Source organism: Hemicordylus capensis, chromosome 5 (assembly GCF_027244095.1).
Source record: "Hemicordylus capensis ecotype Gifberg chromosome 5, rHemCap1.1.pri, whole genome shotgun sequence".
Taxonomy (NCBI): Eukaryota; Metazoa; Chordata; class Lepidosauria; order Squamata; family Cordylidae; genus Hemicordylus; species Hemicordylus capensis.
Genome location: NC_069661.1, coordinates 97,860,649 through 97,875,880, shown reverse-complemented (window position 1 = coordinate 97,875,880; position 15,232 = coordinate 97,860,649). Strand labels below are relative to the sequence as shown.

General features: G+C 41.2%; 1 protein-coding gene across 10 annotated transcripts in view; it reads left to right on the top strand.

The window, feature by feature from the left end:
* SPATA18 (spermatogenesis associated 18) overlaps nt 1-15,232 on the top strand; it is a 40,246-nt gene that overhangs the window by 14,050 nt on the left and 10,964 nt on the right. For 9 of the 10 annotated variants that reach the window (XM_053256620.1, XM_053256611.1, XM_053256612.1 and 6 more), the window contains exons 5-10: nt 704-799; nt 6,783-6,917; nt 8,631-8,868; nt 9,346-9,504; nt 12,435-12,610; nt 14,390-14,513. In XM_053256620.1, coding sequence (XP_053112595.1) covers nt 704-799; nt 6,783-6,917; nt 8,631-8,868; nt 9,346-9,504; nt 12,435-12,610; nt 14,390-14,513 — 928 coding nt within the window. The remainder of the gene's footprint in view (nt 1-703; nt 800-6,782; nt 6,918-8,630; nt 8,869-9,345; nt 9,505-12,434; nt 12,611-14,389; nt 14,514-15,232) is intronic. The other variant, XM_053256613.1, reaches the window with a different exon arrangement.

Here is a 15,232-nt window from a genome sequence, read left to right as displayed (position 1 = left end):
ATGTCTTTTGCACCTAAGGTCAAATTAGTTAATTCAGTTTAATTCAATTCCTTTATTACAATCACAGGCCAGCATAGTTAAACTTGTTCTAGTTAAAGAATCTCAGTGAGCATCATGGGGAAACTTTGCATGAGATCTAGACAGCTGCTATCAATGACAGATGCGAAAAAACAATGTGGATTATTTGGATGAATGGTCTGAATATATGTAGCATGTGTTGACTCCCAAGTACAAAATACACAGCATGTGTACAAACTGTGATATTCACTAGCAAAATATGTGTAAATAATAGCTGTGTATAGCCCACATTGTGCATATTTTGCTATTGAAAGCTATGATTTCTGCAAGGGCATATCATTAATAAATTACACTGATTGCATATATTTTGTATTAGTTGATAGGGCCACTATATATATATATATATATATATATATATATATATATATATATATATATATATATATATATATATTCTATACTTGATGGCCTGAGTTTGGAAGGAAAGTGGAGGACTGCTGATATTATCATTGTGGCTTTTAAAGCTACTTACATATTGATGGGCTGTCATTCTCTGGCATGCTCTTATCTTTACAAATGCAAGAAGTAGCCTAAGATATTGGCTGATCTGTTTCACTAAACATGCTGGGAGAATTCCTGCCTTTTACATTAAAAGTGTATCTCTGGGTGTTGATTTCTCTTGCAGTCTTGCAGAAGCCCAGTTGGCTCTTGAAGACACAAAGACCAAATCAGCCACCACTCTTTTGGCAGCAGAAGATGAAATTGTTCAGCTAAAAGCAGAGTAAGAAAAATATCATGCAGGGCTATTTATGCCTATAAAGTGACCAACAAAGTTGGTTTCAGATTTATCTTTCTCTTTGGGTGATGACTACTGTTTCCCTTAGTCTGGAACAAAAAGTCTTATTCTGGAGCAAGGCTCCTTGTTCCAGAGTAAGGGCAGGGGAGTGTCCCTCAATCACCCCAAGCCCCACGCCATCCCAAGCCCTCCAGTTGTGCTGCTGGGTTCCTACCCAGCCTCAACACCCTCATCACTGATGGTTGGTGGCTCCATGCTGGGCATGGGGTGCTCAGTGCTTTTAGGTGACTCCCTGTACTCATCAGCCTGGTGACTCAATCACCACCTGAGACCCAATTGCCAGGAGACCGAGGAGGAGGTGGTAGCAACAGCAGCTTGGAAAGTGGCAAGAAGGGCAGTGACACCATCAGCAAGCACAGCATGCCTGGCAGCCTGCCTTGCTTATCCTCAGAGCTACCCCAGAGGCGTATCTAGGGAAAATAGCGCCTAGGACAAGCACTAAAATTGCACCCTTGTCCAAACATCTGACACCCATCTTTCAGATAACTTTACCATAATATCAGCTCAAAAATACAAGTCAAGCTCGCTAATCTTTTAATATTTCAAAAACTATTTAGCAGTGGATGTAGCCAGACCAAAAAATGCTGGAAAACTACAAATTTCAGTATGCTGGGGCTCATGAAATACCCAAATACTATGTGGAGGTGTACTTGGAAAACTAAACAGAAGTGTCTGTCTAATTCTCTACTATGCATTGTAGCATCACTATTACATATGTTTTAAAAATAAATGGAGAATTTGACTTTTCCCAGATACTCTGAAAATAATTAAAGGATATGAAGAGTAAACTGTGTCACTGCTTGGAATATATTCTAAGTATTTCAGAAAGACAGTTAAAATGAGAGAAAGAGAGCAAGAAACTCCCAGTGGGCCTTAATACTAAGGATTTCACACATTCAAAGACAAACTCACCATTAATAGCCATATTATTAAGACATCACATTTAACTCACATCAAAAGAAACAAAGTAAGAGCAAATGAATACAATCCTAACTCATAAGCTTCAGCTCAGTATTCACAAGCCTTGATTTTCTGTACATAGTGCCAATCTGAATATGTGTACAGTGACTTATATTACATTGAATTTTAATTTTTTTAACCTGTAGCCCCTTTGGGGGGCTTCCTAAAGGCCGTGGGGTGGTCTGCAAAGGTTCCCCTTCCCCCCGGTGGCCTCTAGGGCCTTGCAGGGACAATTTGAGCATGTGTGGTGGCCATTTAAAAAAAAAATATTTTAAAATGGCCACTGAAAACAAAATGTCCACTGCACATGCTCAAATGGCCTCTGTGAGGCCTGGCATGGCCTAGGGCCTCACAGAGGCCATTTGAGCATGCACGGTGGACATTTTGTTTTCGGCGGCCATTCAAAAAACTTTTTTAAATTTTTAAAAATGGCGCCCCCCCTTCAAGGGGCGCCTGGGGCACGTGCCCTGCCTGCCTCACCCTAGATACACCCCTTGCCACAACCTCCCAAGCTCAGGCACAGAAATGTCCTGGAGTGAAAACTGCCAGACTCTGGGTGCGCTACAGCAGAGGCAAAGGAGATGGACTCGCCCCACCCCTGATGCTTGTGTCAGCAGGGAGGCGTGGCCAGCATCAGAGGGCCCTATGTACACTCTGATTGCTCTAGGCCCTGCACACACTACAGAATGGCCCAAGTAAGTGGGACTTTGTCTGTGACCCTGGATATATTGTTTATATATTCTAATGTGCATGATTTACTGTTCTCTATTACTCAAGACGAGTACTCTCACTAGCCTCTAAACATTTTGTAAAAGGAACTTTGTTTGTCAAATGTTCCTTCAATTAAAAAAGATATAATTGGCTGTTTTCAGATGTTTTACAGGGTATATCTCAATTACAATATTTTGTGGCCTTAGGGTTCACAGATGACCTATTTTTTCTTCCATTGTTGAGTGACTTCTATGACTTCTGTGTAAGTGGAGCTCCTGTGGAATAAGATTGTCTAAAGCAGGGGTTCTCAAACTTTGATCCCTAGATGTTGCTGGACTACAAGTATCTCATCCCCAGCCTTTGGCTGTTGTGGCTCAAGATAAGGGGAGTTGCACTGGCGGATTAAAGGAGAGGCAGTAGAGGTGACTGCCTATGGTGGCAAAATCCCCCCCGCGGCAAATTTCAGTCATATGAAAGAAAGGCCCCAAATCTGGCGATAGCTCTCATTTGGGAGGTAGGCGGGCTTGGGTTAGGAGGGGTATTGCCACCCTCTCCGACAGCACATCACTGCGCTGCTACACGGTGGCAGTTTTAAAATTTTTTAAAAAAGATTTAAACTCCCTCCCTTCCTCCGTTGCAGCTTAATCCGCCCCTGGGGAGTTGTAGTCCAGCAACATAAGGGGACCCAAGTTCAAGCACCCCTGGTCTAAAGGGATCCAATGTATGATGGACTCTTGTTGTGCCCTGCTTTCAGCAGACTTGGAGGCAATTCTCACGATTGCCGGGGCGTGCAGGTGGGCGGAGGCAGGGTAAATTCCCTTCCCTACACACGAACAAAGTGAGAGTGATGGGACCACGCTCTGCATTCCCACATGGGCAGCCCTGCTCTGTGAAGCAATGGTTGTCAAGGAACTGATTGCATGTTGAAGCTTGCCACACAGTCCTAATCCATGGATATTCCACACCCTCATCCATTTGTCTTCAATAATGCAAACAGTCAGTATTCTGTATTTTCTATTCATCTGGTGTGTGATCACCTTTTGTGCCTTGTAGAGTGGATAAAAGCAGCATGGGGAAAGGCAGAGGAGGTTGTAAGGACAAACTAGCTTAGCATAACTCGGATATCTTACAGGATTCAGATTTCAGGCTCCAAAAATGTTTGAATCTCATTAAATTTTAGGAAGTCTGCATTCCCTTCTTCAAAGTGGCAAAATTAAATCTTGCAGCCACATTTTCTGGGCATGCCTTCAGAGATAACTAACTCGTTTACATCCTACCAAATGGCTGCTGGCCATTTGGAGAAACTTAAGTATGTAGTACACTGCTCTGGGCTCCTTGGAGGAAGAGCAGGATATAAAATGTAATAATAATAAATAAATAAATAAATAAATCAGTTTCAGTTTAGTACTGGCCAACTGTATATTCATCCCCTCTGAGCCAACAGCTCCAAAGCACATGCAGTGGCTTTGAAACAGACCACCATGTGCTCAGCGGTTTCCTTACTTCAGTGATTAATTTTTGATTAATCAAACATACAATCCCCTTATGTACCCGTCATTATATCTTGTCTCTGAAGTAAAAGGGAAAGCTCCTGCTTGTATGGGGTTCCATGCATGCATTGTGGTAACTATGTTGATAAATGCAGACATTCTGATATTCTCTTTTCATTAGCAGTAATGTACAATGTATTTCCCCAGATCTAAATATTACTCTAAATAATGACTTTATTATGACTTATTATAACTGAACAAAGAGGCACCTTTTAAAAGTGGTGACTCTTTTTATTTAGCAGGGGGAGAGCAACTGGTCCTATCCATCCCAGTACAGCATCCTTCCAGTGGCTGTTGCTGGTGTCTGTCTTATGTTTCTTTTTTAGATTGTGAGTGCTTTGGGGACAGAGAACCACGTTTGTTTCTATCTGTCTATCTATCTATCTATCTATCTATCTATCTATCTATCTAAACCGCTTTTGGAAATTTTGTTGAAAAGTGCTATATAAATATTTGTCATGTTTATATTTGTAATCCTACAGGTGAAACTCGGAAAATTAGAATATCGTGCAAAAGTCCATTAATTTCAGTAATGCAAATTAAAAGGTGAATGATATATGAGACAGACGCATTACATGCAAAGCGAGATAAGTCAAGCCTTAATTTGTTATAATTATGATGATCATGGCGTACAGCTCATGAAAACCCCAAATCCACAATCTCAGAAAATTAGAATATTACATGGAACCAAGAAGACAAGGATTGAAGAATAGAACAATATCGGACCTCTAAAAAGTATACAGTGTACTGTGCTTGATTGGCCAGCAAACTCGCCTGACCTGACCCCATAGAGAATCTATGGGGCATTGCCAAGAGAAGGATGAGAGACATGAGACCAAAGAATGCAGAATTGCTGAAGGCCGCTAATGAAGCATCCTGGTCTTCCATAATACCTCATCAGTGCCACAGGCTGATAGCATCCATGCCACGCCACATTGAGGCAGTAATTGCTGCAAAAGGGGCCCAAACCAAGTACTGAATACATATGCATGCTTATACTTTTCAGAAGTCTGATATTGTTCTATTCTTCAATCCTTGTCTTATTGGTTCCATGTAATATTCTAATTTTCTGAGATTGTGGATTTGGGGTTTTCATGAGCTGTACGCCATGATCATCACAATTATAACAAATTAAGGCTTGACTTAGCTCGCTTTGCATGTAATGCGTCTGTCTCATATATCAGTTTCACCTTTTAATTTGCATTACTGAAATTAATGTACTTTTGCACGATATTCTAATTTTCCGAGTTTCACCTGTATGTCTATAGGACCTTTCTACAGTGCTGAAAATCTCACAAATGTTATCTAATTAATCCTTACAACACCCCTTTTAAGGGCCTAACTTCACATAAAATGTGTCACTGTTTAATTAGAGGCTTGGCTTTACTCTTAAGTAGCAGCTGTGCAATTCAGAACAGGACTACAACATGGAGGTAGGGGGTATTACTATTCTAATCCTTTACCTTCATACTGTTTTCCTCCTGAAAATCGATTCCCAAAGCTGCTATTCAAGTCCAAAAGTGTTATATATTTGCTACAATGAGATAGACCATTATCATCATCATCGGCATCTTTGTATTACAGATGAACTGAGGAAATAGTTTTATTTATTTATTTACTTATTTACTTATTTACTTATTTACTTTTATAAACCGCCCATCTCCGAAGGCTCTGTGCAGTGTACAACAAGTTTAAAAAGACACAAAAACACACACCATTTAAAACACAGTGCTCAAAACAATATAAAAACAATTTAAAAACAATTCAAAACCATTTAAAAACAATTAAAACACCTGAAAAAACAATTTAAAAACCTTGGAAGGCCAGGCCAAACAAGTAAGTTTTTAGGGCTCTCTTATAGGCTAACAGTGATCCTAAACTGCAGATGTCTGCTGGGAGTGTATTCCGTAGGCCAGGAGCAGCTACAGAAAAGGCCCAGTTCCGAGTCGCTACCAGACGTACGGGTGGTGACTGGAGACGGACCTCTCCAGATGACCTCAATGAGCAATGGGGATCATACCAAAGAAGGCGCTCTCTAAGGTAGCCCGTACTGTTTCTACTGGGGTAGTGAAACCCCAACCAGTACAGATATCTGCTGGGAGTGCATCTAACTCATCCTTCAAATTCCAATCTCCCACAATGAGAACCTTATTGTGGGAAGCTTGTTGCTTCTCTTCCTAGCATATCTGAAGGGACTGGAACCAGGGACTTGCAAGATTACACTACATGATCATATATCTCAACACATTTCTGTGGCATTATTATTTAATTCATAAAATTTTAATTTTAAAGACTTGTTTTAATATCTATTTTATTCTATTTTTTATTGTCATGTATTTTAATTTGTAAATTAAATTTTCTACACCACCTAGAGATGTATACATCAGGTGGTATAGAAATATGACAGATAGATAAATAAATAATTTATAAAACAAGAGATTAAGACATTACATACTGCTTGCGGCTGTCTAAGAAGTAAAGCCAGTAAGACTATAAATGTTTGCCTCCAGTTATATGTGGCAGATAAATGTCATTTCTCTTTTTCATTGCTCTGTGTTGGTAGCTCTGGAGTTCTCCCTGATTGTCAGCTTTAAACATTTAAACTATACCAGTGAAATGTTAAAAGCAGGGTATTGGTTGTGGCAGAAATGCCCATGGTTTGATCAACTTTGTTCTGTGTGGTTAAGTCTAAAGGCTTCCCAGGCAAAAGAAGACTGTGCTTTGAGGAGTCTGGGGCAACTGAATGACTATGAGCAGCAGGTTCAAATACTGAAGGATGAGATTGCAATCCTTGGTGCTCAAAAATCTGTCCTCCAAAGCAGGTATTTTATTTATTTATTTTTGTATTTCTCCTCTATCATAAGACCCCAGGGCAGTGAACAACAAATAAAAAAACAACGATCTTAAAAGTTCTTTTAAAACATACTCAAAATAAAACATAAACAGCTACAAGCAACTAAAAATAAATCAGATGGCTACTCATTTGCCAAAGGCCTGAATAAAAATGGCAACCTTCAATCTCCTCCAAAAGATTGGGAGTGAGAGCCTGTCAGATCTCACCTGTAAGTGAGTTCCTCAGGCTGGGGGCAATCACTGAGAAGGCCTTGTCTTGCTTGCTTGACCAATGAGCTTCAGTAGGTGTCAGCATGTGAAGTAGGAATCCTATTATAATTTAAGAGGCTGCTAAAACCTAAATTTTGCTTAAAAGTATGTATTTTGCAATGCTGTTCTAGAATGTAAAGTGATGCATATTGGGGCAAAAAAAACCCAGCTTCACATATACACAGATGGTGTCTGAGTTGTCAGTGACTGACTAGGAGAGAGATCTTGGGGTTGTGGTGGACAGCTCATTGAAAGTGTCGACTTAGTGTGCTGCAGCTGTGAAAAAGGCAACTTCCATGCTAGGGATCATTAGGAAGGGGATTGAAAATAAAAATGCTAATATTGTTATGCCCTTACACAAATCTATGGTGTGCCCACATTTGGAGTATTGCATGCAGTTCTGGTAACTGTATCTTAAGGAGAACACTGTAGAACTGGAAGAGGGCAACCAAGATGATCAGGGGCCTGGATCACCTTCCTTATGAGGCAAGGCTATAGCATCTGGGGCTTTTTAGTTTGGAAAAGAGGCGACTACAGGGAGACACGATAGAGGTGTATAAAATTATGCATGGACTAGAGAGAGTGGACAGAGATAATTTCTTCTCCTTCTCTCACAATGTTAGAACATCCCTTGAAACTGAGGCTGGGAATTTTAGGACCAGTAAAAGGAAGCACTTTTCCTCACAGGATGTAATACATCTATCTTCCTGCCACAGGATGTGGTGATGGCTTCTAGCTTGGATGGCTTTAAAAAGGACTTAGACAAATTCACAGAGGACAGGTCTATCAATGGCTACTAGTCTGGTGGCTGTAGGCCGCCTCCAGCCTCAGAGGCAAGATGTGTCTAAATACCAGTTGCAGGGGAGCACCAGCAAGAGAGAGGGCATGTCCTCAGCTCTTGCTTGTGGGCTTCTCAGGGGCATTTTGTGGGCCACTGTGTGAAATAGGATGCTGGACTGGATGGGCCTTGGGCATGATCCAGCAGGGCTGTTCTTATGTTATGTTCTAATTTCTCAAGCCAGGATAATGCAAGTTGAGTTTTTCCAGATGAGGTATTATTGTGTCAATTTTATTTTGGAATAAGAAACCAGGAAGTATTTATGACAATGACTTTTTATAATTATATTGAATGTGAGAGAAACCAAAGGCAGTAGCTTTGCTGGCCAAACTGAAGGTACCTATAGCTCAAAGCAGTTGAGCTTCTCATTCATCTTATTATTAAGCCATCCATGGTGGTGGTGGTGGTGGTGGTGGTGGTGGTAGTAGTAGTAGTAGTAGTAGTAGTAATAATAATAATAATAATAATAATAAATGATAATGTTACACTGTTATTGGCTCTGCATGTTCCATTTCTTTAAATCCTAGTTATTAATAGTTTAGAATTAAGTTTCATAAAGATCTCGTCATAATGTCATTTTACAATTCTGTCATAGACTTGCACGCAGTCGATCTCCTTCCCCAAGACCTGTCCGAAGCAGATCGCCTAGTCCACTTCCAATGAGAAGTTTCTCACCTGGCCGAGCGAGACTTACAAATGCTTCCCGTCATGCTCGCCTTGTGGAACGCTTCAGTGACATTTATGCTCAGGAACGCTTGGATGTTCAAACTCTCTTGAGGAGTTATGTTGATGACCTGGAGATGGTGCAGAGAATAATTTATGTTGCAGCTGTGGTATGCAATATAATACCTGCTCTGTTCAGTATCATTTGGCTGCAAGCAGAGTGGGGATCACTATTTCAGTCACAGAATTATGGTAAAAATCTAATATGACCAACAGTCTGATTTAAACACTCACTGCAGCAGTGTGCCAGTTCTTAGGATGGGATTTAACAATGGTGGGTCAGCACTTCACCATTAAAAGTGGTATGCAAGTGTTGATAAACTGGCATCATAGACAGGTATGGTGGCATAATCTTTTATGTTCAGGGGACCAGGGGCCAAAAGGCTGTTCCTTTGAGGTCCCGTTGCATGCTCCAAATCTCAACTGCTAATTGCTGGGGCTGGAGCAAGGGATACTATATAAAATTGTAGAATGTGGTATAAATGAACTCCCACATTGATCTATCTGTGGAGTTTGTACTCTGAAAATGAAATGGCTTTTGTTTTCTTTGGGCTTCTAGATTTAACTAAATGTATTATCATTTGTAGGAGTCATTCCATGCAGCCAAGATGGCCTTCAGACAGTTCAAAATGCGTGTTCGGAAAACTTTGTCCCTAAGTTACTCAGGACCTGAATCACTTGAAGACATGGTAATGGACTATATTGTTCGCCAGGAGGATCTGTATGACGTTCAGTCCAGTGTCAATGTAAGTGAGATTACACTATTCTCCACCAGTGTCTCACTTAGCTTAAGGAAAAATGAATATTTATATGTATATGGACCAAAATCTGATCCTTCTATAGTGTTTTTTTTTTTTTAAAGGAAGAACTGCAATATAACTCTGCTAACCAATTAGCCTTTTTATACACTGGTGTACCTATGTATTGTTTAATTCTAATATTTTTAAGCCACCTCTCTGCCAAGACTCACAAGGCTACTTATAACTGTAAAATCGATACAAAATCAAGCATAGAACACTAAAATTACAGACATAAAATTATAGTACTGTAATTTTGGGTAGAAAGGACGTGGCGGGTACGTTATTAAAAGTTGTTTATTGCCGCCTGTGGCATTTATGCCGATGCAGAGTTTACGCTAGAATTCAGGATCAAGTTGTAGTAAAATGTTAAGCATTACATACAACCAAAAAAAATGCATACTGTCCTGCTCTAACTGCAGCGTTTGCGCCAATGCGGCATTTCTGCAATTTTCCAGCTCCCTGCCCCCTTATTGTGGCATTTATGCCGATGCGGTGTTTCTGCCCCAAATTACAGTAGTTTAAATAGCAGCATAAAACCTCAGTTAAATAACTTTTCTGCCTGTATTTATTATTCATTTATTATGTATGTATTTGCCTTCTAAACAGATGCTGAAAAATTATTTAACACAGGGTAAGAAGCTAATATGAAGCCTACCCAAGCCTTTAATAAGCAAGCTGGACAGTAATAATAACTAGCTTAACCTGCACAGAGCATCTGTGTGCTAATATTTGATTGCTCCCCTCACCCCCTGCCACAGCCCCCCTCACTTGAGCTGCACTCCTGCTCCTCCTCCTCCGTCCTTTTACTTCATCCCCCTCATTCCTCTTGGTCACGGCTGCAGCATTGCTGGCAACTGTTGGCCAAGCTGCAGCCCCCTATCCCCAGAGACCTCCCCACCTTCATCTGAGCCCCATTCCTGCTCCTCCCCACAGGAGCAGCAGCAGCAGTTGACTGGGCTCTTCCTCACGGCCACCACCACCGTGGCTGCTCGTTCCTCTCAGGCCTCTGACAGGCCCTGGCCTGTCCATTGCTTGCCTGCCTCCCTCCGCCAATGGCCTTGGTAGACCCAAACAGCAGCAGTGGTTGACTGGGCCCTTCCTTGCTGTCAGTAGGCACCTCCATGGCCGCTTCCCCTAAGGCCGCTGACAGTCCTGTGCTCGTCCCTTGCCCTTCCTTCTTTCTCTCTTCCTCTCCCTTTTTTCTCTCTCTCCTCCACTCGCTCTTCCCCTCTGTCTTTCTTCCCTTCCTTCCTTCCTTCCTCCTTTCTTTCTCTCTCCCTTCCTGAGTTAACAGATCTTGTTCATCTTGTTTCGTCATCTAATTCACACAATGGCAGCCTCCTTCTCCTGAAGGGGCTCTTTCCTCCCTCACAACCCCTCTCTTTGCAGACCCCATCCATCTATCCATCTATCTATCTACCTATCGACTCCCCCCTCTCTACAATCAAGAACATCTTCTGACAAGTAACAGTTGCATTCCAACTAACCTAACCATCTCAGGATCCTCCTCCCTATCTACATATGGAATCCCCACTGCCCAATCACCATGATGCTTCTGCTCTCACAGCCTCCTTCTCCCTATCTGCATATGGAATCCCCACTGCCCAATCACTACGGTGCTTCTGCTTACAAAATCTCACGAGAGCTGCCACATATGGGATTAGCCACGGGTACGCCTTAGAGAATTATATATATAGATAATAAAAGCTGCTGATTAACCTACAATATGAACAATAAAACAGAACAACAGGGTTAGATGTATTTAGTTAGATTGGAATCACATTTTGTTCCACCTAGGATTTAGGAGTCTCCCTTGCTGCCTCAATCTCCAGAGCTCCTGGTTAAACTAAGGGGAATTCAAACTATGGATGTGCACAAACCAATGTTCATTCACAGGTCTGGCACTGAACTGGTCTGGCACCTTGAGGAGGGGAGCGGTGAGCGGGGTCTTTAAAAAAGAGGAGAGCAGGTCCTTACCTGTTTGGCGGCATTGAACCTGTGCATGAACCTTGAGGTGTACAAAACTTAGGGATGTGCATGAACCTCAGTTCTGAAAACCAAATGGATCCATTTGGTTTCCCAAACTGTGGAGAATTACTGTGAAGAGAAAATATTGTTTCCCTTGTGTTCACAACTTTTTTGTTTTTGTTTTTTAATTGCTAGCATGAACATTTATTCCTCAAGGTGATATAGGGGAGCAGTGAGCCATTAAAGGAAAAGAGGAAGAAAAATAATAATGTTGACCTTGAAGATACTAAAAGAAAATGGTGCAAACATGAAAAATAAAGTTCTGTCATTCATTACTGATATTGTCACAGATACTATTCAGTAGGAGTCTGTGACCAGTATTCCCTCTAAGGCATGTTCACGTGTGTGCACTCACTTATGTCCGCTCAGTTAATTTTAGATTAACTAAAATTAAAATTGAATCAGGAAGGCTCCACTCTGAATGCATGTGTGCATACACTGCCTTGATACTGCCATCCAGAACAAAATTCATACTGCACACAGATGAATTTTTTTAGAGAGAACACTGCCTATGATACTTGCACAATAAACTGAACGTTGGTCTCCATTGTAATTGTGACATTAGTGAGATAGGTGAGGATAATATTTTCTGGTGATAAGATAAAGTAATTTGGGTACAGAGGAAATATGATATGTTTTCAACTGCTGTCAATGTGTTGCTGATGCTATTTTAAATAGCATTTAAAAAGGGATGTTATCCGGTATCACCATAATACAATCTATTCCTCTTTCCCATGTCTCTTTTTCTCCAAACAATTTTTTTTAAATGACTCTTGTATATTTCTATTTGAATTTTAAAAAAGATTTGTTTTCTCTAGAAAATAATATACATGTTCTGTTTGTTTCAGGAAGTAATTCGTGCAATGAACATCAATCCTAAGATTTCCTTCCCACCAGAAGTTGATTTTATCATGATCAGTGGTTTGATACGAGAGTTGTGCCGCATAGCCTTTTCAATGCAGACTCTGGATCCTCCACTTGATATTTCATTTGGTACAGATGGAGAACTTTTTAGCGATTACAAGTAAGAGAAATACGGAAATATACAGTCTTGTATTCCCAATGCAAAAATGAAAAATGCGTATAACTCGACATTCTTGCCTTCTTTCTGGCTCATGAAACATTGTGCAGTACAATGGCTACTACTAAAGAGGGTCAATGCACTTACTGGCTTCTACAAGAGGCAACTGCTAAAATGAGGAGGGCCTGGTTTGTGTCTTATGTCTATAACAGCCAAAGCCGGCATTCGCCAATAACATCAAGCTATCTATCAGTTAAGGATACTGTGAGATCAGTAGCTCCTGTCCTAACAGAAGAAACAGTGATGATGGAAGGGTGCTATAGAAAAAATTCGACAAAATCAACTGATGGAGAAGTACTACTTCTAATACCTTACCATACCAAGGATAGAAAAAAAGTGATCCTTTTGGCAGAGTTTTTGCCAGAGATTTACCAAAAGATATCCCTTTTGGCAGATGGCTTTTGGGATTGTCATCATGGTTTGCCATGAGGGATCTCAGATGTTATTATGATTATTATTATTATTGCATATTTCTGCCTTTCTTGCAAAAGCAAGTCAAGGAAGTATCCAGCAAGTCAATAAACACATAGTTAAAACACAAAATTTACCAGAAATAGCAGCAAACATTAAAAGATCCTTTTGATCCAAATCTAGCACGAAAAACATCTTTACAATAATTTTAAAAAATCAGATTATTTCAAAGGCTTTTTGAAAAAGTCGTTACCTGAAATAATACAATGTATGGACCAAACGTTCCCTCTCTGAGACATCATTCTACAAGAATTCCATAGTTGTTTCACATAGTAACAAATTCTTGAGTTGATAATGGGTGACAATAAGAATTTCTAATCTTTTATAGGTTTAAACCATTTTTAGCCATGTGTGCAGTGACTATATTAGGGAAAAAAATTCAGGTCTTCCTCATTATCGATGATTGATTCATGGTAGACAGAACCATTGTGGTCTGGGTCCTTTAGGTTCTTGTTAAGTTGTTGCCCACTGACCCAGACTTCTGATCCCTCCATTCCCCTTAAATTCCTAGAGGGATTACTTATATAAAAACCTCTTACACCATCACTGTGGAATCCATTCAGTATATCCATTCCCAGTTCAGCAGCCTGGAATGCATTCTCAACCTGCAAAAGTACAGCTTGCAATTATGCTGAAGGACCTTTTCATAGCAGCTTTGTTTAATCCTGATTAAAAGCACTATGTTCTTTCAGTTTGTGCACCATGCATTGATGGTATTTTAAATAGACATCATCTGTTTTAATGTTCATGATGATGAAACATAGGAGAAGAGGCAATCTCAGCCACATGTGGGTGCTATGATGGAAATCTTTGCTCTTGCATCTTAAAATATTACAGAGAAAATAACATTATAAATGACAGCAGATATGTCAAGAGTATATGGTGCTTCCATAAATGTTGCTTTTTAGTGTGACTGTTATCTCTTGTTCTGAAAATGTTCTAGACATAGTCCCATTCACTTTAACTGGATAAAAACGCCATGTGGTGTTGATGACAGTATTGAACTTGGACCAGAAAGACCTGGTTTCAATGACATATGAAACTCACTGGGTGACATTGGGCCAGTCACTTATTCTTAGCCTTAGCATATCATAAGAGTATTAGGCTAAAATGGGATAACATTTGAGTTTTGAGGTCCTTGGAAGAAGGGTGGGATACAAATGTGATAGATGAGTAAACACAAGGAGAACATTTTGGAATCTGGTTTATGGACCACTAAGTTGTCAGCTAATCTTCTTTGTGTCTGACTAGGTATCGTCGCAGTTTTGACTCCGAATTTACAGCTCCACTGGTGGTTTACCATGTGTGGCCTGCTCTTATGGAAGATGATTCTGTCATTGTGAAAGGAGAAGTGGTCACAAGAAGAGGTGCTCTGGTAAGTGAACATTAAACTTGGTTCTCAAGTGTCTGTGCTGCTGCAGGTAAAACACCCACACCTACACTGATGTGCAACTGGTGTAATGAGCTCCGGGTCTGACACGGAGGAGTCCCAGGATAAAGGGATATCCTGAGCTGGACACCAGGGGCTCTGAAGGTGAAGTGATTGTGACTTCTGAGACTGACTCTGACTGAGAGGACTCACAGGACAAGGCAAGCTTTGAGGGGCCCTCACCCCAACAGTGGAAATTCCAGCACCTGCTGACCCCCTCAGCACACCCTTGCCTGTGGCCTCTGAGTGAGAGGATGAACCTGAAGCACCCCAATCCCCACCAGCAGCCATCCATCTACGCTGCAGCCAGCACTAGGAATGTGCACATACCGGTTCAGAGGCCCTTTTATGGACCTCTGAACTAGTTCCAAGGTCCAGCAGTTTGGCCGGTTCGGTGGCGGGGGTTACCTTTAGGGAGCAGGGAGGGTGCGCTTACCCTGCCCGCCGTGTTTCCTCCACCGGCGCTGTGATTAAAAACGGTCCCGTGTGCCGGCAGTGTACCTCCTTGCTGCCCTGGTGTGTGCCCATTGTGCACATGCGTACACACATACACTGGGCACTTCCTATTCAACGGCGCAGCAAGGAGGTACGCTGCCACCCTGTGGAACTGTGTTTAATCACAGTGCCTGTGGGGGAAACGTGGTGGTGGTGGGAAATAAGAGCGC